The sequence below is a fragment of the Rhipicephalus sanguineus genome, chromosome 2 (genome assembly GCF_013339695.2).
Source record: "Rhipicephalus sanguineus isolate Rsan-2018 chromosome 2, BIME_Rsan_1.4, whole genome shotgun sequence".
NCBI classification, from domain to species: domain Eukaryota; kingdom Metazoa; phylum Arthropoda; class Arachnida; order Ixodida; family Ixodidae; genus Rhipicephalus; species Rhipicephalus sanguineus.
Window position 1 is genome coordinate 114,075,442 of NC_051177.1, and position 22,569 is coordinate 114,098,010.

The 22,569-nt window shown below is 46.6% G+C and overlaps 1 protein-coding gene across 1 annotated transcript in view; it reads left to right on the plus strand.

The window, feature by feature from the left end:
• Nucleotides 1-22,569, plus strand: part of LOC119381807 (adenylate cyclase type 5) — a 414,239-nt gene that overhangs the window by 269,534 nt on the left and 122,136 nt on the right. Inside the window, exon 2 of the mRNA XM_049412571.1 lies at nt 20,848-21,166. Coding sequence (XP_049268528.1) covers nt 20,848-21,166 — 319 coding nt within the window. The remainder of the gene's footprint in view (nt 1-20,847; nt 21,167-22,569) is intronic.

Consider the following 22,569-nt stretch of genomic DNA (forward strand, 5'->3'; position numbering starts at 1 on the left):
GGCTAACGCTGTCAGGTATTAAATACATATAAATACTCTACAAAAAGTGGACGAGGGAGGCCCTTCGTAGTAGCTCAAATGGCAGAGCATCGGACACGTAATTCGAAGGTTGTGGGTTCGGATCCCACCGACTGAGAGGACAATTTTTCTACCACCTTAATATTTTCAATTTAATGAGAATAATTACACTACAGTTAAGAAACCACAAACAATCTCCACTGCGCTTTCCTTGGCTTAATTGTCTGTCGGCTTCATTAGTTGAGTACGATATCACAGAAGCCACAGTAAGCCTCCCAGCCTTCACGCAAGCTTCCAGCCTTCTGGCTACCATGCGAGCCAGGGTAGTTCGTTGTGGTTTGAGGAAACTTGTGGTATTGTGTTACGGCAGTACAATTTTGAAGGTGAGTAACGTGAAAGTAATCGATTACATTTCAGCGACTACACAGTTACCTTTCTGGGGCTGTCATTGACAAGTGTAATGATTTACACTTTAATGGAAGTAATTGTAATTGTAATCGGTTACTTAATTTTTGTAACGTGTACAAGTCTGTCACGTTGTTTGTTGTTAAAATTGGAGTATTTATGCAGCACGAGTGGCATTGTCGGGTTACTCGGTGTGCACCGAAGCTTGTTCTCCCAAACAAACAACTTAATAAACAAATAAATAAATACAACCAAGCTATCTAATTACCGCTTGTTTAGGATAAGCGCCTTGTTAACCTGTGAGTGAGCGCAAGCTTATACAACTTCTGACCTCTTTATGTCCCCGTTGTGTTGCGTAAATATCTAGACTCACTGTTGTGTAAATGTACGTCACTCCTGCAGATGATAGCGTCATGTCTCCAAAACATCTTAGCGTTCGCAGTTCCCCATTCCTCTCAAGCGCCCTGTCATCAATTGGCTTCCCCCCAAGGACGCTTTCGTAGCCGAGCTTTGAGCTGGCGTGAAGAAACTGTGCGCTGTTCCCTCCGCCACGTGCGGAAAGACACCGCGTTACAGAAGGAGGCAGTGGAACGAACGAAGCGGCCGCGCCGCACCTCCGGTGATGCTCCGACGGGCGATCGTAGCCGCGGCGATGTAGTCACTTTGTACTGAAGCTGGGGAGAGTGTCTGCATTTGGCGCGCGCGCGCGTCGTAGCCTACAAAAGCGTGTAATTGGGCGTTGCGAGCGCATTTAATGCTCATACTGGCAGGGTTTTGCAGCGCTGCGCTCTTTCTGTCTACTCTGTCCTTTTTTCCCATGTTCGCGCGCTGCAAAACCCTGCCAGTATGAATACTAACTAGCCTTAGGCCACTACACGCATTTAATGCATTTCTGAGCTTTAATCGGTGTCTCAACACCTGCTACGCGCCATGGTGTTCGAGTGAATACGCAGGCGTGCCAAAATTGCGCCGAGACATCCCCTGTTTTTGGAGGCTGCCAACCCGCAGAGAAGGCGACAATCGGATTTAGCACAGATGCGCCTAGCTGCTCACTGATTGCTGTGCAGCTTACAAGCAACACTTCGAGCCGCGCTACACGATAAGTAACTGCGAACACATTGACTACGAAGAAGTAACAAACCAAGTGACGAAAGCCTACAATCCTTCTGTCGGCAGTCTCTACGATATCCAGAGCATTGATCCTTATATGAGCTCCGATGCGCTCGGCTGTTTTATGAGTGAGTAACCTGAGTATAAATAATTATATGACAACATTAATATTAGTCACGGCTGGGTTCTACTGTGCCAGTTTTGTGCTGCTTCTTTAATGCCAAAAGGCTATCTTGTTTAGGCAGCGTGCTTCCGCGGTTACTGTGCATCGGTTATGTGACCTCTGAGGGCTTAAAATACCAGGAAGCCGAGCCGTAGGCGCGCGTTTACCTCCGAGGCACAAACTTTATGCATCAGGGCTTATCTCAAGCATATGAAATCCGCAGATGTAAATATAGCCCTTTGGTTATTCTGCCTAAATTCTCTATAACCAGTTCTCCTTTTGAATGGACAGCTTACCTTACACTGTTTTACTGATCTTCTATCGATGCCATTGCGAAAACTTGTTGATGACAGTGTTTTGAGTTTTGTATTATAACTGAATTGTGTTATCTGTAAAGTGTCAAAAGTGAAGCCAGGAGGGGCGTAGGTTGTCTACGCTTTGCGACAGTATGTATGTGTATATATATATATATATATATATATATATATATATATATATATATATATATATATATATATATATATATATATCCGTGCAACGCCCCTAAGGAACACCGATATTTGTACCTGGTCCAGTTATATATATATATATATATATATCCGTGCAACGCCCCTAAGGAACACCGATATTTGTACCTGGTCCAGTTGCGTTTCCCTTCTGATACCTTTGAGCCCCCGTAATGTCGAAAAAGTCACATTTACACAGTGCATTTGTAAAGGTACTCAACGTACACACAGCTTCGCCAACGCGCGGCAAATGTTCGGCCTGCTCTAAGCAGGGTATCAGCACACAGCTTTCTGAGCACGGCTAAATTCCAATAGAGCAGCGGAGTTACTCTGAAGAAATTACACGCCGAACCACCACCAGAAGAAAGCGTAAAGACAAGAAATCAAAATAAGGCACGCCCGTTCTGTTTTCTCTGTCTCTTTCTTCTGGCGGTCGTTCGGTGCCTACTTAATTCAGAGTATTGTACTAACTAGCACAGCAATGAGTTCGGTTCAATTACACCGAGATCGCGAATTTTTTTTGTAGCTATCAGCCCATTTCCATTTTTATATTCTGCGTACCTTGCACCAGTTGCTTCGGCTACAAGAAATATTTTGCAGTATCTCTCAAAGGCATATATCAAGCAAGCATCCATTCAAAGCTTTGGAGTTTCGTCCCTCAAGGCTTACGACGACAAGTCCTACGCTTAATCATGACAGACACGCAACGAAAGCCGCATCAATAACAGTGCCGGATTAGCCGGGTGCCGCTGAAGCGCCAAGCATTTCTTGCTCGCGGCGCAGCGCGCCTTCAGTACTTAGCGAATGCAGCGCCGCCGCTACGGTCGACGCGGAAGGCATCAGGCGGCGAGGCTGGTTCACGCCGCTTAACACTCTAACCGCGTTCCGGCCGCTCATTTCGACTGCGTTCTGTCTATACACAGCTCGATCGCATTCTGAATCCATCGCTCTGAGGAAGAACGCCCTCTAGTACCGAAATCCCGATTAGACGAAGTTCACTTTCGGGAAACTCATTAAATGCTCCTCTCCTTGGCGCTAAAGCTGCAGTTTCTGGGGCGAATCACGCCAGGATTCCAAGTGATGGCTCCTCGGGGAATGAGGCGCGTGATGGAGGTACGGGGCTGCTTGCAGAGTTGAGGACAAAAAACTGATTCTGGTGAGTTCAGTTTAAAGAGGGTCGACGCGTCATAGAAGCTATTCCATGTTTGTTAGGATCATCAGGATTAACCATAGCTGGTTAATCCTGATGATACTGTTAGTATACGACCGCCGGGGAGAGTTATTTATTAATAATTTAACTATTTAAGCACAAATACACGTTTCCCTGCATGCCTTCTCCAGTTAAGCACCTAACGATCAGTGCCGCTTCCTTTTCTTTTGCAATCCACTTTATCTAACTTTAATTTCTCTCTGCATGAACAAGACAGCTTCCCTTCACTTAAAACTGTGCTTCGAAAATGAAATTCCGGATTAATCTCTCTTGCGACCAATACTGTATGTCCGTTCGACGATTTTTGTGATACTCAAAACACAACGCCAGCACCGTATCTCCGAATGACTGAGCATTTTTATCTCATGTGGCTAGCATAAGCACAAAGAAAATGTTCAGAACAGTTCTGAACAGCGATTTTATTGGCCGTTTCATAGGCCATTTCATATTCTGTGATGAACAGAACGGAGGTAGATACTAGATATAATCGGCAATGCGGGTGATAAAAACGTCCCATCGCAGAGGACGGTCCTCTCCATAGGCTGACATTGCGCCTCCCCCCCCTCCTCGAGTCGCAGCCCCCCCCTCTCTATTATATCAGTGTGTGGGGTTGACTTCGCGCCCCCCTCTTATGTTAATAGCCCCCCCCCCCCCTGTTCCTCCTGTGCACACGCCTATGGTCTTCTCTCAAAGGGAATCGGCATCTCCTTAGTATTCAAAGCATCTGTGTACCTTGACCAGCCGGTCTGAGAACTCGCTAACCTGCTTGTCCTTCCCTGTTTCTCTTCCTCTTACTCCCATATACCTTGAATGTGTATCACCTCTGTAAAAAAAAGAGCTTGGTGCGATGTCGTAGGAAAACACATATACAAGTTAGAAAAAATTCGGGCAGCTACGCACAAGTGGTGCGAAGACTGAGGAATCAGCAGGGCTGGTGGCCTTTCTCTCTTCCTTTCTCACATCCTCACCCTCACTTCCCTTTCCAGCTCCATCCTGTACTATGTTTCACCCACTGGGATCCTCCTTTCCCTCATGACCCTCACTTTTCTTTCTCACCCCATGCTATACTATGCAATGGCTATGTTTTGATTTACCCTCTCACCTCCTCATTTCTCTGCTCCTCTCCCTCACTCCCTTTCCCACCCCCTGCTGTACTACACTATAGACGATTTTCCGCAGCGGCGCACGGGCGTTGCCATGTTTGATCACGTGATCGTAACTGGCCTTCCCCCAGCCATTTGCCCCAGCCACGCATTGGGCCAGCGAAGCGGCCGTGGCCGTGCCACGCAAGCTGGTTGCAGCAGGGTGTGCGCAAGTCACATGCTTGCGCGACAAAACATAGTTACACATGCAATCCCCTCAAAGTTGAAAACGTTGAGACATTTGCATTCGTTTGGTACCTACCACGCCACAACGATAAGCGATATGTTTATTATACATCGTATTTATGGTGTATGCCTTTAATAGTTGTATTAACAACCGTCAGTAGCTGGGGTTACAAGCCAACATGGCAGCACCAATGCAGACGCGACAGCCCGCTTCGGTCCGAACTCGCGCTTGCTACTCGCCCACTGTCCTCACAGCAAAAATAATTGGCAAAATCGGCCATCGCTTTGTATCAGCTCACGCTGGAGAAAAAGCATCAGGTATGCTTGGCCTTTATTATTGCGATCAGCTGTGTTTATTTAGCCATGCCTGCTAAGCCTTGCCTCGGCCAATAGAAGAATGAATCTTGGAAACACTGCAAATACCGACGAGTACATTGCTTTAGAAGCTTGAGGACGCAAACATAACGCAAATAAATCCGAAGGTATTGAAGTTACGGGCCACACAGCGCAGGACGGCGACGTGTTAAATGCGAGGCGGAAGGAAACTGGATCCACAGGTGCCGCCATGTTTACTTTTCCGGCACTGCTGTCTGCTCTCTTTTACTCGCGTGCGCGCAGACTATATGGGAAAGCCGAGCAGACGACGGGACGCGGATGGAGACATATTGAGCAGCGCTGTCAAAGGTCACGGCACGGGGATGGCCATGGAGACGGCCGCGGTAGGGGGACGGCCACGGTGCGGTGGCGCCATCTAGTTTTGATTGAACAAACCAGCTGCGGAAAATCGTCTATACATGGCTATTCTGTGCTTTACTTGCTGCTTCTTTCCTTCCTCCTCACCCTCGCATCACATCAATTCCCTTTCCCCGCCCCTTGCTATAGTATGCAAAGCACGTTTGCTTTACCCTCTCCTCCTCTCCTCCTTTCTCACCTCATCACCCTCACATCACTCTCTCTCTCTCTCTTGACGTGGCCCGGAGGCTCGGCGCGGCTGGGCAAGCTTTTCTGAGAAACGGTGGCCGAACGTTAAGCTTAAACAGCTCCGCTGTTGATAAGTCTTCAATATTTTTACTTAAAGAGATAATTGGGATAATTGACCTCGATTACGAAGTACTGATGACTCCGAAGCATTCTACAATGCTTCCGTCCGTGCTGTGCGTGTATATTTGCTCTAATTATTGTCTGCGCGCAATTGAGAGGCCTCGTACTTTTCAGGAGCTCCCGTGCTCGGCGACAAACCACTCGAGAGCTCTCAGATTACTTTCTGTAGCTGTTGAATGTATCTAAAGAAAATGTCGAAGCATTATGACAACCATGACGAGACTAGACCATTTCGTGTACGCGTGCACATTAACAAGCGTCACTGGCACTCAGGCATACACTGCTGACGAGTTTTATTCGAACTTGATAGCAGTTAGACAAGTCCAGAAACAAAGTTAATGAGCAGTTACTGGTAACCGCGTTACCTATTACTCTTTACGCGTCAGCTACTGGCTTTTATTATCGCTCTAGTCAGCACAATAACGTTGTCGTCGTCCTCTACTCTCTTTGTCAGATTTATAGATGACTCACAGACTCATGCCTCGGATACAAGAGAAACTGGAGCACTCGGCTCTCAATTTATAGCCTCCAGGATGTTGTAAATAAAAAAAAAACAAGCAAAACGAAAGAGAAGCTGTACGTGGCGCTTGTATCTTATGCGGGAAGGATAACACGTGTCTGGTGCGCAACAGAGCTGCCAGTATCCGGGTTTCCAGACACCGAAGCCGACAAATTGTTTGATGTTAGCTTTTATTTCTTCTTCCTTTTTTTTTAATTCTCGCTTCTGTCACGTTGTTAGAGACAAAATACGGTCATTACGGCTGCTGCCGCAAGTTCCGGTCCCGCGGCAAAAGTAAAACGCATGCGAGAAGCGAAACGCGAGAGGCAAACTGAAAGAAGCATCCACCATCGTTGGGTGAGTTGGCGTTCAGCCATAAAGAGTGCTAACTTAGATCGAGTGTGATATAAATACCTTGGGTCACCCATAAATTCCTCAATTTTTCGTAATAACTGCTGCGGTTAAAAAGGTCGCATGCGACTACCATAGCGAGTTCTTATTTTTCATTTTATAAACGATTTTTGTCGTGAACGATGACACGTCGGAGGAAATGGGATAGATCAGATTGGGCTTCCATTTCACGTGTACGCAGCAGGCGTCCTAAGAAACGAAAAAATCGCCAGGCCTGCGCAGAACATGCAGTGCCGTCACAGCGAAAGCTGTAATAGCGGCCTTTACAGAGCCCGTTGTAGACTCGCTTGGAGCAACTAACACAAGTACACATGCAAGGCACCCGCCACGCCATAAACCACCGTAACTTTCATGAAGTAGGCAAGCACCCACAATGCCATTATTCGTCATTCTGCGGATAAGCGAGGTATATACCAGCTAGACACGTGTCAGGTGTTATGTGCACTTTGTGCATGCGGCATGTGGCTGATGACAATGAAGAATATGGCTGAGAAGATTGCAGTGGGTTGGCAGCATTAAACCACACATTTGTAGCGCAATTAGCGTTGTGTGACGCCTGGTTGTTTTTGTACTCTTCTACGACACCATATTACATATGTTAACACGACTGCTTGCCCAACATGACACCTGTAAAGGGCATTTTTGCGACGGGGTTTCAAGCGCCAGCGTATCTTTGTGGTAGAATACTCGACTGTCATGCAGCGAGCCCGGGTTCGGATCCCATTAGTTCCCCGACATTATTTCTCATTTGTTTTTTTCTTTTGCTTGTTTCTCGCAATATCTTGACGGACACCAGTGGCGGCGGCGGCGTATAACTACGGCGCCAAAATCGTCTCTTGCTGCGATCTCAGAACAGCTTTCGCTGTAATATATAAGAACCTCAAGCGCCATCACTGTCACCAAAGCCATAGCAGAGAGCGCAGAGTAGCTACTTACCAATGGCTAGGTAGGGGATGAGTGGAAGGAAAAAATAACAGCCACCACTGGTGGTATCTCTCGCCGAGATTGACATCATCGCTTACTCTTAAAAATCGAGGTTGAGGGCACGGAACCTTACCCGCTGTTAGAGGTGCTAATGCTTGTCAGTAAGAGTGGCCGACGTTTCTAGAATTGTTTTTTTCTGATTTCATTTTTTCATTATTTCACGCTATAGCGGTTTCGGAAACTGGCGGCAGTGGCCGGCAACTACCCCACTGCCGTTGTGATCTCATAACAGCTTTCGTTGTAAAAGCAAGAAATGCAAGCACAACGCGCGTGTTAATATCTACGTGAAATCAAGCTTTTGGGAGGCTGTTAATTATGCCATAATGCTGTTCATAATATCTATTACACATGGGCTGTGTAGCATTGAAATTACTGGCTTGAGCGTTCACGTATGTTGAACTGTCCCTTGCCTATTACACGCGGGAGCAAAAGGAAAGGGAGAGGAAAAAAGAAGGCCGGCACCGTCTTCACTGGCAGCGTCGCAGAGCGTAGCTATTTTGTATGCACGCGCAGAGGTGTTGTGAGTATAATCGTAGAGTTTTCTAATAATACACTACAGGGAAAGCTGGTGCTAGTGTGTATAGGAGCTGCAAACCATGGTACTTCAGCCGGCATGGGAATGATGGGTAGTGCATGCATTTGTCTATACATCATTCTTTCGGCTCGGCTTGGCTCGGTGTGGCAGCAGCCGCCTTGTCGCAAGACGAAGTTCAGCAAACGTTCCGCAGGTCCCTTTTACCTCGACCCTTTCAGGCTTACCAATGCAAATCGGCTCACGAAGTTCACAACGATCCATTCTGTTATCCGAAACAAACGCCAAAACTCAACAGTCAACAAAGCCACAAGTGAATTCGATAATAATAATTCTTGGGGTTTAACGTCCCAAAACCAAGATGTGGTTATGAAAAAATTACATCATCTCCCGCTAAAGGGGACCATGAGGCGATGCGAAGCCGGAGCACTTGCACGATCGCGTTCCGTTGGCGTTCGTTGGGCATGCTACCGACCTCGCGTCGTGGAACGCGAAGAGGGACGCTACGCGCGTCGTATCTTTCATCTAGCCTGGCCGTTAATTCTCACAGGGCGAGCGGGGAACGCGGCCTACAGGCGGGCGAGAGGGGGGCAGCCTAGGAGAGGAGAGAGAAGGGGAGGGGACGCGCATGCGCTCGAGCTCATCGCGGCGTTGAGCAGGAGAGAATTTCGGCATGTCTAGCCCGCGTTTCAGAGGAAGAGTGGAAAGGGGGAGGGGAGAGGGGGAAATTGGAGAGGAGAAGGGGAGAGGGAAAGTGGAGAGGGGAAGGGGGAGGGAAAGTGGAGAGGAGGTGTGGAGAGGGGAGGGGAGAGGAGGTGTGTGGAGAGGGTATGCGCATGCGCAGTAAGGGTGGTCAGAACGCACACCACCACCACCACCACCACCACCACCGCCGGATTGAGCTCCGCCTTAAGATACTTCGCATCTAAAACGCCATAGCGGAGGCCTCCGGAAATTTCGACCACCTGGGGTTCTATAACGTGCATCTAAATCTAAGCACAATGGAACAGGCTAGTAGCATAGCGCGGGAAGACACACGGACAAAGAAGAGGTACGAGACGAACACAATTGTTGAAAGTTAGCGCTTGTATTCGTCTCGTACCTCTTCTTTGTCCGTGTGTCTTCCCGCGCTATGCTACTAGCCTGTTCAAGATGAACCAACAAGCCGATATTGGTACGCTAGTCTAAGCACAATGGGCCTCAAACATTTTCGCCTCCCTCGATAATGCGGCCACCGCAGCCGGGATTGGATCCCGCGACCTGCATGTCAGCAGTCGAGCACCATGGCCACTAGACCACCGCGGCGGCTCCAAGTGTGTTCGAAGATGCAAGCACGGACATTGGGCAAATTGATGTACCACCCATCATTCCCATGGTCACGGAACAATCGCAGCGCTAGAGTTCACTCTAGTAAATATTGTAGGAAACTTCATGGGTAGAATAGTGAAGCAACTCAAATACTAATCCGCTGAAGCCGGGCGCGCATCACCAACCTTAGTGATCCACTGTACTTATCGCGTCAGCGAAAGCGTTCGTCACCATGATGGTCGCATGAGTGGATCAGCTCCCTCTGTAAAAAGCGCTCGAGGTTCCGCCGTGAAGATTTGCCCGTTTTCCTGCTCGCCCTCTTCTTTTGGCTCACGCGTGCGATAGCAGTGATTAAGGATGGCGGTATTCAAAAAAGGCCCCATGCCTTGACGCGGACCCATCATATTCCGCCAACAGCATGCATGAGGATTGCAATGCCTGCTTTGTTGGCCCACGTCTCGTTATATCGTACTCTGCTTCAGCACAATTCATTCAGAAAAATAAATAAAAAGAAACTGAGAGGAAAGACGTGTGAAATTCAGGGAAAGAAGGTCATAGAAAAGTTCTGTGCAATGACGTGATTGTGTGTTTGGAAGCGCTTATGCATGGTAAGCAAGAGTGTTGAGATGCGGTTTATTGTTTTGCTTTGCCTGCGCCATTGATTTCATAAAATTCACAACAGCATTGATTTTCTTATAAAGCAGTTACAACGAAATTAATGCACACATGACGTAAGGTTTATATACATCTAGCTTCACAATCAAACAGGTCATATGAGCTTATTACCTTCTGTTCCACGTTAAGACGAATAAAAGGTGTGGTCTATTAGGGTAAGTGACAGAGAGAGAGAGACTACACTTTAGTGTAAGTCCTTGTGGTAGTCAAGAGTTGGGGAAGGCCGGGAGACCAGCCCCTCCCTCAGGCGGTAGCAGACCTTGAGTCTTGGCGGCGTGGAGACAATGCTTGAAGATGATTTTTGTTTGTCAACACGAGAGCTATAACTTCAGTGAGTACGCAGGAAGCGCACTCACACTGTATTTTCTCAAAAGTTTTATTGCTTCCATGAGCTCGTTGGCCGGGGTGGAAGTACTCGTTCCCCACGAACGACAATTGCGCCAACTAACCATTTTACTCGCAGAAATGTCTTCTGTTGAATACTCGGATGCAGTAATAAATTAGTCGACGACATTCCAGCCCCAACGCTTCGACAGGTTCCAGCACACCGAAATACCGAGCACCTTCAAACATCCTTTTCAGTTCAAAACGTCGCTGACTTTGATATCCAGCATTCGGAGACCCCTTTCTTTTTGCCTAATGATCACTAGACATTTTGAAACATCTGCAGCCAATCTCAACTGTGTTTTGTTCAATCCGAACGAAACAACCTTGTAACTGTAGCTGTCAATCCAAATTCTCTTTCTATGTTCAATCTCTGTTCGCGTCTGCAGAATGGTTTACTGTAACTCGCGGGAAATAAATAAGCTCTCTCGCTTTGAATCTCCAGACATGTTCGTCCTTCAAATGCTGCGTAGTGTAAAACCTTTTATATATCACGCTTTTAAATGTTGAAATTCGCCGTTGTTACATACTTCAGTGAGTTCACTGAATTCTCCTTCAGGGGGCCTTGTTTCAGTTTTCAAGCCACATTACGGCTTACTTTTGTTGACATCGTTTTACGAGGCCATCATTAAAAGACCCTGCGGCCTACTGCTGTATTACCGGCGCACAAAACTTGCTTACGTTCTGTTTTTCCCCAACTATTTTTATAATGACGGTCAAGGTGCAACGAACGGCAAACACAAGAAACTGGGCGTGCTGAATATTTGCAGTTACGGAGCAGAAAGCTTCGGCGACAGAATGTAAAACAAAACAAAAAATGTTGTGGAGTGCCTTCTGGTTCCTTACAATTCCTGTTGCCTGAGAGCTCACCTTAGGAGATTTCGATTGCCTAATATATCCAGTTAGTGTATAGTCTGCTGCAATCGATCGAATTTGTCTTCGTTGTCTTTTTTCAAAATTAAGTAATTGCGTTCGCATATATTTGATTCTGTACGTGTCTGCATAAAAGATAACGAGCTGAATACTAGTTTTTCGTGTACCTACTTTTACATATATACAACGCAGGTAACTTTGATATTCTGACCTGATAAATTGCGTGTCTATTTCGAAGCCCAAATGCTCAAAATCATGAGCATTTAGGTTTGTTGTTGTCCTTACATTCCTGTGTGCTTCGTCTCTGTTTTCAAGGTTCTTTTTTGCGATGGGCTCAAAATTCTGCTGTTACCAGAAAAAAAAAGAAATGTTGTACAAATTTCTGCAAATTTTAGTAATAAAGCATCAAAGACCGTAAAGTTGTTAGCCACGTTCTCATAAAGTTACCTCATATATGCATGCATTTACAGATGTATGGCCTGGCTAAAACGCAGCAGCCATTCTTGCTATGTTTGAGCTGCTCGCATAGTCAGTACCCAAGCTAGACGTGCTGCCGTAGGTACGCTTCGAAGCCAACATCAGACCACGGTGTCAAATATATATCCAATTTCGTAAAACAACATAAACCTGTTGCTTTCGAATTAATCATGTTGGAGCTTATGTTGGTGGCGTAATACTTCAAGCAAGGCTGCGAAGTAGGCTATAGGCTGAAAGAAGCCGTAGTCGATGCCAAAGCATATAAGCGCACCGCCTTCAGGAGAGACTTCATAGATGCGTCTGGATGGCACGTAGAAATAAAATAGAGCCAGGGTACAAGCGCGGGTATAGCATCTGAGCACGCTCTCCTCACTCATTCGTCTACGATGTCATTATTTTCTGTCTTTCGGTATGTGCATCTACTTATTTATTTATTTATTTCATACACACAGCACATCACGACATTGCAGGGAGGGGGGCAAGAAAAATGAAAATACAGCATACAGTGTGGTAGCAAACGCTAGCAGCATAAAAACATACATACTATCACGTGGTCGTGACGTCGACGAAGGTAGCAGTCGGCGTGTCCGAGATGACACTTTTTATTTGGCCGAACTTGTAGCCGGGAAACGAAAAGTCAAACATAGCAATACACACTGTATCCTGATAGCGGCGAACAATGCGTCGGCCGTCGATGAAACTGCTCGTGGTTGGGACGCGCCGTCTTTTATACATCACGCATCAAACTTTCCAATCTTATCACTGTCGGTCGCGCAAACTCTCTAATAATCTAGACAAATCGCGTCCTGTGGGCAATCTTAACAAAGTGATCTCCTACAATCACGAAGCTTCTCGAACACTGCTGCGCTGTCAGCGTCGACCGTAGCTAACCGTCCTTGCTGGTCAAACCCGAATACATCAAAACAAAACAAGAAGCGGGCGTGGCATTGCCCCCCCTCTGAGAAAGCATCGTCTCGATGCTTGTGACAGAACATAGAATGAAAAAATACAAGTGCATGCACAAATAAATTACAATAACAAAGAAAAAGTAGACTCGCCAGGTTCGCTAACGCGCAAAAAACGGCTTAAGGCGCACGACAAGACTTCAGGTCGCGCGCGCCGTCGCTAGGGGTTCATAATGCCGTCCGAAATGACCTCGTAGTCAAGAGCGCCTAGACGTCGAAGCACCTTGTAAGGTCCGAAGTGTCGTCGGAGGAGCAATATCGCTAAGTCCCCGTCGGCGTATCGGCCTCCAGACCCACACACGGTCACCGGGTTGGTACGCCATGTGGCGTCGTTCAAGATCATAGTGATGGCTGTCGGCCCTCTGCTGGTTCTTGATGCGAAGGCGGGTGAGCTGCCGAGCTTCTTCGGCGCGTTGCAAATAAGCGGCGACGTCGAGATCGTCTTCGTCGGTGGCGGTGGGTAGCATTGCGTCGAGTGTCGTTCCCGGGCTCCTTCCGTAGACCAGCTTGTACGGCGTCATTTGCGTGGTTTCTTGCATGGCCGTGTTGTATGCGAAGGTCACATACGGAAGGATGCCATCCCACGTCTTGTGTTCGACGTCGACATACATGGCCAGCATGTCGGCGATGATCTTGTTTAGCCGCTCGGTGAGGCCATTGGTCTGTGGGTGGTAGGCTATGGTCCAGCGGTGGCTAGTTTGGCTGTATCTCAATACTGCCTTAATTAGGTCAGTAGTAAACGCCGTACCTCTGTCGGTGATGAGGACCTCTGGGGCGCCATGACAGAGGACGATGTTCTCAACGAAGAACTTCGCTACCTCGTTGGCACTGCCTCTGGGTAGGGCCCTTGTCTCGGCGTAGCGGGTGAGGTAGTCGGTAGCTACGACGATCCATTTGTTTCCGGTATTGGACGTCGGGAACGGCCCCAGTAAGTCCATCCCGATTTGATGGAACAGCCGTTGAGGTAAGTCCGGCTGGCCTAGTCGGCGGTGTCTTGCGTCGCTGACAGTCCCGGCAAGTCATTACGTAGCGAGTGACGTCAGCGGCAAGGCGCGGCCAGGAGTACTGTTCCTGTATTCTTGCGAGCGTGCGAGAAACACGCAGCTGTCCAGACGTCGGGTCGTCGTGCAGAGCATGGTCGCGGGCCCAGTAGGGGCACGTATGGACGCCCGAGAGCAGCTTATGGTAGCGTTGGCACATTGTGCTACAGGGCCGTCTGCACAACTAGCATACACATACTGAAAGAAATAATGCACATAGTGTATACTTTTTTTTCTGTGTATACGTGTTGTGCAGACGGACATGTAGCACAATGTGCTATCGATACCATAAGCTGCTCTCGGGCGTCCATACTTCCCATTGGGCCTGCCAAGCAAGCTCACATCGTAAAGCGAATTTATTACTCGTCGCCCTGACATCAACGCGACAAGACTTTCGAGCACTCACGAGCCACTGATATACATCTGCCATCTTGCCGTCGCCTGTGATCATTTTCAGCTGCAAGGGCGACAATGTGCTCTGCGGCGAAGTAGCAACAAAATGCAGGGCCCGTTCGGAGGGCCAAATTCAAAAATTATTTTCTTCCTTAAAACAAAAAAGTCATTGGATGAGACTTTCTTCACGATTTAACATTGAAGTCTTCTATCAAACGCCGCATGACGAGGATTTTTACTTGGAACACATCAGTATGAAAAATACGGTCAAACAAGCGACAAATCGCACATTTTCTCTAATTGCGCAATTTTTTCGGGAAGATGTGAAGTCTATTTTACCCTGAACATTTTTGTACTAAAATAAACTTTCCTGAAAAACATACTATCATTAAGATTGGTTAGGGAGAGTCCGAGATAGATCAAGAAAAAATCACGAATTTTGATGAATTGTGTAGTTTTGAAAATACGTAGCTGGTAGTGGAACATAAAAATTTCGGAACTCATAAATAGAAAAAATAAACAGAACCTCTGTAATAGCAGAAGCGCGGTTTCAAAGCTGAACACACAAAAATAGATTTTATACACGTTTTTCTATTACGTACAGTTTAACAAACACAAGCAAACTTCGAGGGGGCGCCACGGTCGTCAATACGTGTTTCCAGGAAAAATGTTTTGCCGCAATACTCCTTGTGGCACAGGAACAAGGCACAAATTTTATCAGCAAAACCTGCGATGTGCGAGCGCCACGGCCTGGGACACTTCGCACTTCGCATTGAATGACCCATATATATATATATATATATATATATATATATATATATATATATATATATATATATATATATATATATATATATATATATATATATATATATATATATATATATATATATATATATATATATATATATATATATATATAGGCTTCAATCAGTCAATCACTCAGCTTACAGTTGCAATGACGCGGCATTCATATTTACACATGTGAGACATTTCGATAGAACACTTATTGAAAACTTATTCACGTTGCCACTGACCTTATGCATCAGTTCTATCTTGAAGAACTGGTGGATGTCTAAATACGGGAGCTCAAGTCCCATGCTCACTTCAAGCAATTAAGATTCGTGTTGAATTATCTCGCGTGCCAATTGCAAATCAACGTAGGATTTCCGTAGACTTGAGACAATTGATAATGATACATGTAAAAGTCTGACGACGTGGCGCAGTATTTTACCAGTGTAACATATTTCTCTGCATGCTGTACTAAAAACACATTCACATCACCGGCGAGTTTTCCATTAGGGCGAGCGAGCTTTCGGATGTCCAAAGACAGAAGTTTCAATCCAAGCTCTCCATGACAGTATAGTATTGGAAACTGTTCATTTTTGCACGTACCGTGCAATTCGCCGCGTGGTTTTCTTCGGCTGGGGCAAATCAATCAGAGAAGGCGTAGAACTCCTCCGAACGACACAGGTTCCGAGGGATAAATGGAACCGGAATCATTGATTGATTTCGACACGCGTCGTTTCGACGTTACACGACGCCAACACCACGGCTTTGAGTCGCCGAACGCTGTCATATTCGGTGACGCTAATTTCTTGGTTGTGCGCAACGGTGGCAGAAAAGGAAAATGTATCACTGGTGCCGTGTTCAGACAGAATTCGTAAAGCGAGAGTCTGTGCTCTGGATCGTTCCCTACATTTTCAGCATGCTTCTGTGGGCACCAGCGTCACGTTTAGTCCCACGATTCAGGGCGTTTGTTGCGTGCAAATTCGTTCGCTCTCTTGACATTGACGAGAAACCTGCGTTTCCCGGCTATGGCTGCAAAGGAATTTTGTACGGCTTTGCGGGTGTGCGAGTTACGGGTGTGCGAATATGGAATTTCGAACTTCGAAGTCCATTCGAATACAATGAAAACCAAGTGTGAATCGAATTGAACATTTGTCGAGTATTTTCGAATACGAATAGCACAACTACTGACTTCCGCAAACGTTATTATTTTCACCAACCTGACGCGCACAAGGTAAGCTTCGTTTACACAAAATATTATGCAGGATATTTCTGCATTCTACAACAGTATTGCTTGACAGTACGACATATGCAATCATTTAATGCTGTCATGAAGGATGGATAGATGTTTGGTATGTTCGGGAAGCAGCGACACCGTTGTGCATGTCACCAGTCCTGCAGGCACCGAAAACAGCCGCTCATTGCAAACGCTAGTCGTTATCTGTCAATAATTTCATCATACTTTAATCCTCTAAGCCAGCCGTTCTGTAATGGGATCCCGCGAAGCCGTCTGACGCCTTCTGCGATGCCTTCGCGCACGAAAAAAAGACGAGTTTTGACTTATTCCCAGTTCCAGGTCCTGCTCCAGGAACACTGCAGGAACATTCTGAACAAAATAACCTCGGTCGCCCCACCGCCTCAACTACGCTTGCTAAATGAGCTGCAGCAGCACTGCATTTCTTTCGCCTGTTCTGTCTTCCTTTTAATAGGGTAGCCAGCGCGTTTCGCGGACCCTCTCCCCCCCCCCCTCCTTCCCGGTTAGTCGCACCAAGGGGTCTGCCATCGCTTCGACAAGTCCACAAGGGTTCCCCGACACATGCTGAGAACCACTTCTCTAAGCATTCTTCCTCAAATGGGAGAAGCAATGACAACAAATCGGCACGATGTTCACTGTAGGTGATTTATCTTACAATATTCCAGAATAATCAGAATAACCGAGAACGTTCAGAAACACAAATACATAATTTTTCCAGTGTCTTTTGCGAAACATCGCTGCAGATCGAACGCACCCTGTTCTAATCTACGTACAGCGAAGCATTTCCATGCGCGTGATGCAACTTCTTTTCCTAGAAAGTAATATGTTGGGCGATTTTGTTTCCAGCTTCCACAGGCTTCCAAAGCAATGTCAAGCAACGCCACTGCTCTTATCACAAATGGGGCCATCCACGGCCGCAACAAAGCCGTCGCCACTTCCACGTAGGCGCAGAACTCTCCGATTGTATCTGTGATGCGTCACTATGTAACTATTGCTGACTAGCAGTGCTCTGGGCCGAATAAGGAGCGCATGGGCGCACGTGTCCTTGCCGCCGCCACTGGCAAATCTGGCGACAAACCGCCTTCGTGGGCAGCGTCTGCACCCGAATAACGCATAGCTCGGTAGCGCGAGCGTCGCGCCCAAACTTGAGCTTGGGTTCCCGATATTTTATAACGCGAGACGACACCACAGAAAGGAAAGCACACAAGACACAGGGAGCGCTGACTGATAAATGATATTTTATTGAAACCAGCGCGTCTTTTTATACCACTGGTGGCGAGCAGAAACGTAAAAGAAACATGCGTGGAAGGGATATTAGTTCCGACCGAAAACAGACATGCGTCAAGTTTCACAGTGAGGGTATTGATTTCTTTTTGGGACAATGCTACTCAGAGTGCGCTTATACACATATCTTGCAACTTTGCTATCACATGTGTCTCCTGTATTTCTCGTGTTAGAGCATCACGATGCTTGCCTATTACATTGCAATCTCTCTACATCGGTTCGCAAGGTTCAATGTCATTTTCGTCAGATCGACAATCTCTGCAGTTTTTGGCCATGTGACCACAAATGTCTGCGCGTGCGACATTGTCATGGCGGTCTTTTAGTTTTTGATTTATGCATCGTCCGGTTTGTCGCACGTACTGTTTGCCACACGGTAACGGCAGGGAATAAATTACACCTTTCTTACACTCGACAAACTGCTTGATTTGGCTGACTGAACATCCACGTGATTCACCATTCATAAGGTTAACCTTTTTGCACATGCCAGCCAACTTTTTGGTGCCGAGAAGACGACTTCCACACCCGCACGTTTTCCAATTATTTTGAGGTTGCATGAAACCTGATGAAGGTAGTGCATGGCAACAACGTTTTTTCTTTTAGATGCGAAGCAGCGTTTGCTCGGGGCTGTGTCCGGCGGTGGTTGTGGCGTCAGCGCTCCACTGCGCATGCGCATACTCTCTCTCTCTCTCACTCTCCTCCTGTACGCAGGTGTTCGGTCGCCTTCTCTCCTCTTCTCCCCTGCGCTGCAGCCGCGCCTCCCGCGTGGTGCAGCCGCGCCACAGCCAAATACAGCCTTAACCCACTCTCTCCTCTACGTCCCCCATTTCATGTATATATAAGCGCGTGCGCTAGGTCAGCTTCCGTCATTCTCGCTTCGCTCCCGTTCACATGATTCGTAACGTCAACGTCGGCGCCACTCGTTCACTCAGCGCTAACGGAAAGCAACGCGCAAACATAACGTAATGATAACACTAACACTAAATACAAACCTCACACACGAACTCAAACGCCGAGTTAACGTAACGGAAACTACGTGTGCGCCCCCAATGCCGCTTCGCACCTCCTCATGGTTCCCTTGAGTGTGAGATGGTGTAATAATTTTTTTCTTAGTGGGACTGACTCGCTGCCATCGCGAGTTCAAACCTTTTTTAAACCATTATTAAAAACAGAATGAATAATGGCTCTTTTAACAAGTTTCGAATGGGCTGAAGAGTTAGAAAGGATGGGTGTTTGAGCTCGGGCCTCGAAAGACCAGCGTAAATGAGAGAGTGTGAAGTAAAGGTAAAGGTCTAAATATCTAATGGTGTCGTGAACTGGTGTTTCATGTGTTAGAACCAAGGGTTGAAGGTGCTCAAGAAAGATGGGGTGAACATTTGAAAACAGTCCCTCAAATTTGAGGTTGCCACAATGTAAAAAAACAAAATAATCATTAACAAACCTGAAAGTGTGGCACACATCTAGCTTTTCCAAATGGCCTTGCAACCTTTTAGCGCGTATGGCCAGAAACATATCGCTGAGGATCTGCGCTAACCAGGAGCCGGTGCATATCCCATCTTTTTGGGTATATAGTTGTCCCTCCCATTCTGAACACGTGGAAGAAAGATAAAATTTTAACATTTCAACGTAGGGACTTGCAGAAATTTTACATTAATTTTGAACAGCTGCGATGCCGTGCTTATCTAGGTGGTCGCTGACTGCCGAGATTATTCCAGCTTGCGGAATTTTCAGCTTGAGTCCTCTATTCGAACTACTTTCTGTAATGGGATATGATCTCCACAATGTTGATCTCCATTTCTAACAGAACTTGTGAAACGTCTTCACTAGGGTAAAACTAGGGAAAACTGGGGTAAAAGAGGAAGCGGAAATGATAAGCGAATCAAGAGACTGGAAGTGCAAGCCGGAAATGAATAGAAAAATATTTTTCACGAAGACTGGAAAACTCACTCACTGACGTCATTTTTATGACGGAAGTGACATCAGCAATTTCTTGGAGGAGCCTGGCGTAAAACACTTTCGTATTATTAAAAAGCTGCGTCAACGTTCTACGAGTAGCACTTACAGGAGTATGTTCAGGAGTTTGCACCAGGAAGAGGCAAAGCGGGAGAAAGAGACAAAAACAATCGACACACATGGTATAAGGGTGAATACACGGGAAGGATACATGGTCATTGATGCATGTCCATTTCAGTAGTTCCAGCAGCGTGTGAATGACTGTCCATTCGAGCGGAGGATGTGGTCATAGTTGTAAAAGTTTCCTTCCATATACTCTATAAAGTCATGTCGATCTAGCGTCGACAGGCAATGACTTACTTTAATGACTTCCTGATGTTTTGCATGGTATGTAAGCCCGTCTACGTGTACTCTATAAGACGGCAAATAATAAATATTATTTCTCATTTCTGGAACACTGATGACTGCTACTGATATTGGTATAGGGCACTTTTTAATGTCACTTCTGAGTTCATAATTTCCGTTTAAAAAAAAGGAATACGCTGGAATTTTTGAACAGGTGCCTACGTGCTATGAAATTTGAGTCATGAAATTGCAGTTATTACCGGGCTGTCATCTACAGCATGTAACGCTGCCAACTCTTTTGCCACCTCCGAATGTAACTGGGCAACTTACGAACATCCAATCATTCCTAATTTGAATGGCGTAGTGCCAACTACGACACCTGTGACGTAAAAGAAGCTGTAAAACATGTCCTGTTATCCGCATACGATGACGATTTGTGCTTCGCGAAAAATGCAAGCTCTCTAAATGAAACACCCTCGATCGAAGAGAACATTTTTGGACCGCTGCTTCGATTATCTGCGCTGTAATATACAAGGTTACGAAAGCGTTGCTGCGCTTCTTGAGGCTATAGCAAACATGTACGAACGGTTTTGACGAACTGGACGATGAACGTTTCTTCGTCTGAGTGTGTCGGCGCAAAGTGCGAACGTATCGCCTCTCTCTGCTCTTTCAATTCATTTTTCCTTCCCCTCTGCAGGGTAGCTAATCTCGCGGGCTAAGTTAATTCTTTGCCTTTCGTTGACACGTCATTAGTGCTATTGGTTTTGATTGTAACCTGTTCAACTTATAGCTTCAACTTCTTCTTGGTTAGAGAAATTTCCCCTGTTATCCATCTTTTGCAGGGTTCGCTCGACGTACCTGTGGTTCAAGGCACTCCGCCGCATTCAGGACTCTTGGTCGACCCAGCCACCTGGCGGTCCGTGCCATGGCGTGCAGCCGCTGGGCACCGTGTCGCTGTCGGTGAGCAACCGGGACGGCTGCCGTGCGCCCATGTCCATCGTGGGCTGCAATGGCTCGTCCAGCGTGCAGCCGGCCGACCAGGAGCTGCTGCAGTTCCCCGACGGACAGACCGCCAAACTGTGGCGCACTGGGAACCCGAACGCCAACTCGGTCATTATCTCGGTGTCGCCGGCACGATCAGAGTCCAACGGATCCTTCCATGTACGTTGGAATCTTGGAGCTTCTACTATTCTTTAGATTGCTCTATTTTCCTGAGTGAGTAACTCTCGCCGGTAATACGCATTCAGAAAACCTCGAATTCAGTCGCCCTGTTTTGAAAAGGCGCCGCGACAGAGAGACGTAGGTCCCATGCCCATAGAGAGGAACATCTACATGCACTATGTGCCTCGCTTCACAATCGGAACGCTTAGCGTCATATTGCGTAGGCGTGCACATGCTGGCAAGCATATCCTCTTCAGTGACCCGAAAGTCGGTCGTGCCTAAAGAAAGTGCACGAAAATAGCACTTCTTTCAAACTCGTTTATAACTATAACAGTGTTAGCTAATCGTACAAGTTAATGAAAAAAGAGCACCCAACGAGGAGCACGATAAAATATTAAAAAAAGACACCTTGAGGGCCCATCTGGTTAAACTTGACCCGCTATTAGGCAGTTGCGCAATCAGGAAAATATATAGCACACAAGGCGAAGAGAATACTCCAAGCAACCGTTTATCATATATTTCTCATTGTTATAATTGAATGGAATATGGCGCTGACGTAATCTTCCTCATTCCATCAGTTTACTTCATTTCTCTTTTCGCGCTTTTTCTTTTTCTCCTGTCCAAAGTAGCAGCCAGACCGTAGGAACTCAGACCGACCTCTCGGCATTCCACTAAGAATCTTGTAATTGTGTGACAAAGCCTAAAATGTAATTTTATAGTGCCGCTAATAGAAGGCTTTGCATAGCTCATAATAAGTTTTGACAAACTTATTATGAGCAACAAACAGTTTGTTTACGATGCTGGAACTGATTCCGTTGTCGAGCTGAATTCGTAGCGCTCACCGCAGTTACCCATGTCTTTTGCGCACCTCCCTTTGAGGGCCGCCACGCGCGCTACCCCTCCCTCAAGAGATAGATCGATATCGGTTTTACTAACAAATATACGAAGCTATTTCCCAAAGAAAGACGCTGTTGAAGCTATATTGGATGACAACCGCACCGATATCGCCATCTTTACTGAAACTTGGCTCACAAGTGATATACGCAATGCTGAACTTTTGCAAGATAAGCAATCTTTCTCTTTTTTTCGGCGTGACAGACTTGATGGCAGGGGAGGTGGCGTGATGGTTCTTGTTAAGGATACCCTGGTTTCTTCTCCCGTTGAAAAAATGTCTAAAAGCGAAATCCTTTGTGTGAACATATCACTTGCTCATCGCACCACTATTATCATAGCCTTCTACCGACCACCTGATTCTGATCGCTCCTTCATTGACGACCTAAGCAGTACTCTACTTGATATGCAGAATCAGTTTCCCAGCGCAAACCTCATGGTTTGCGGTGATTTCAACTTTCCAGACATCGATTGGGTCAACATCACTGCACCTTCGCGTCATTCCAGAGATT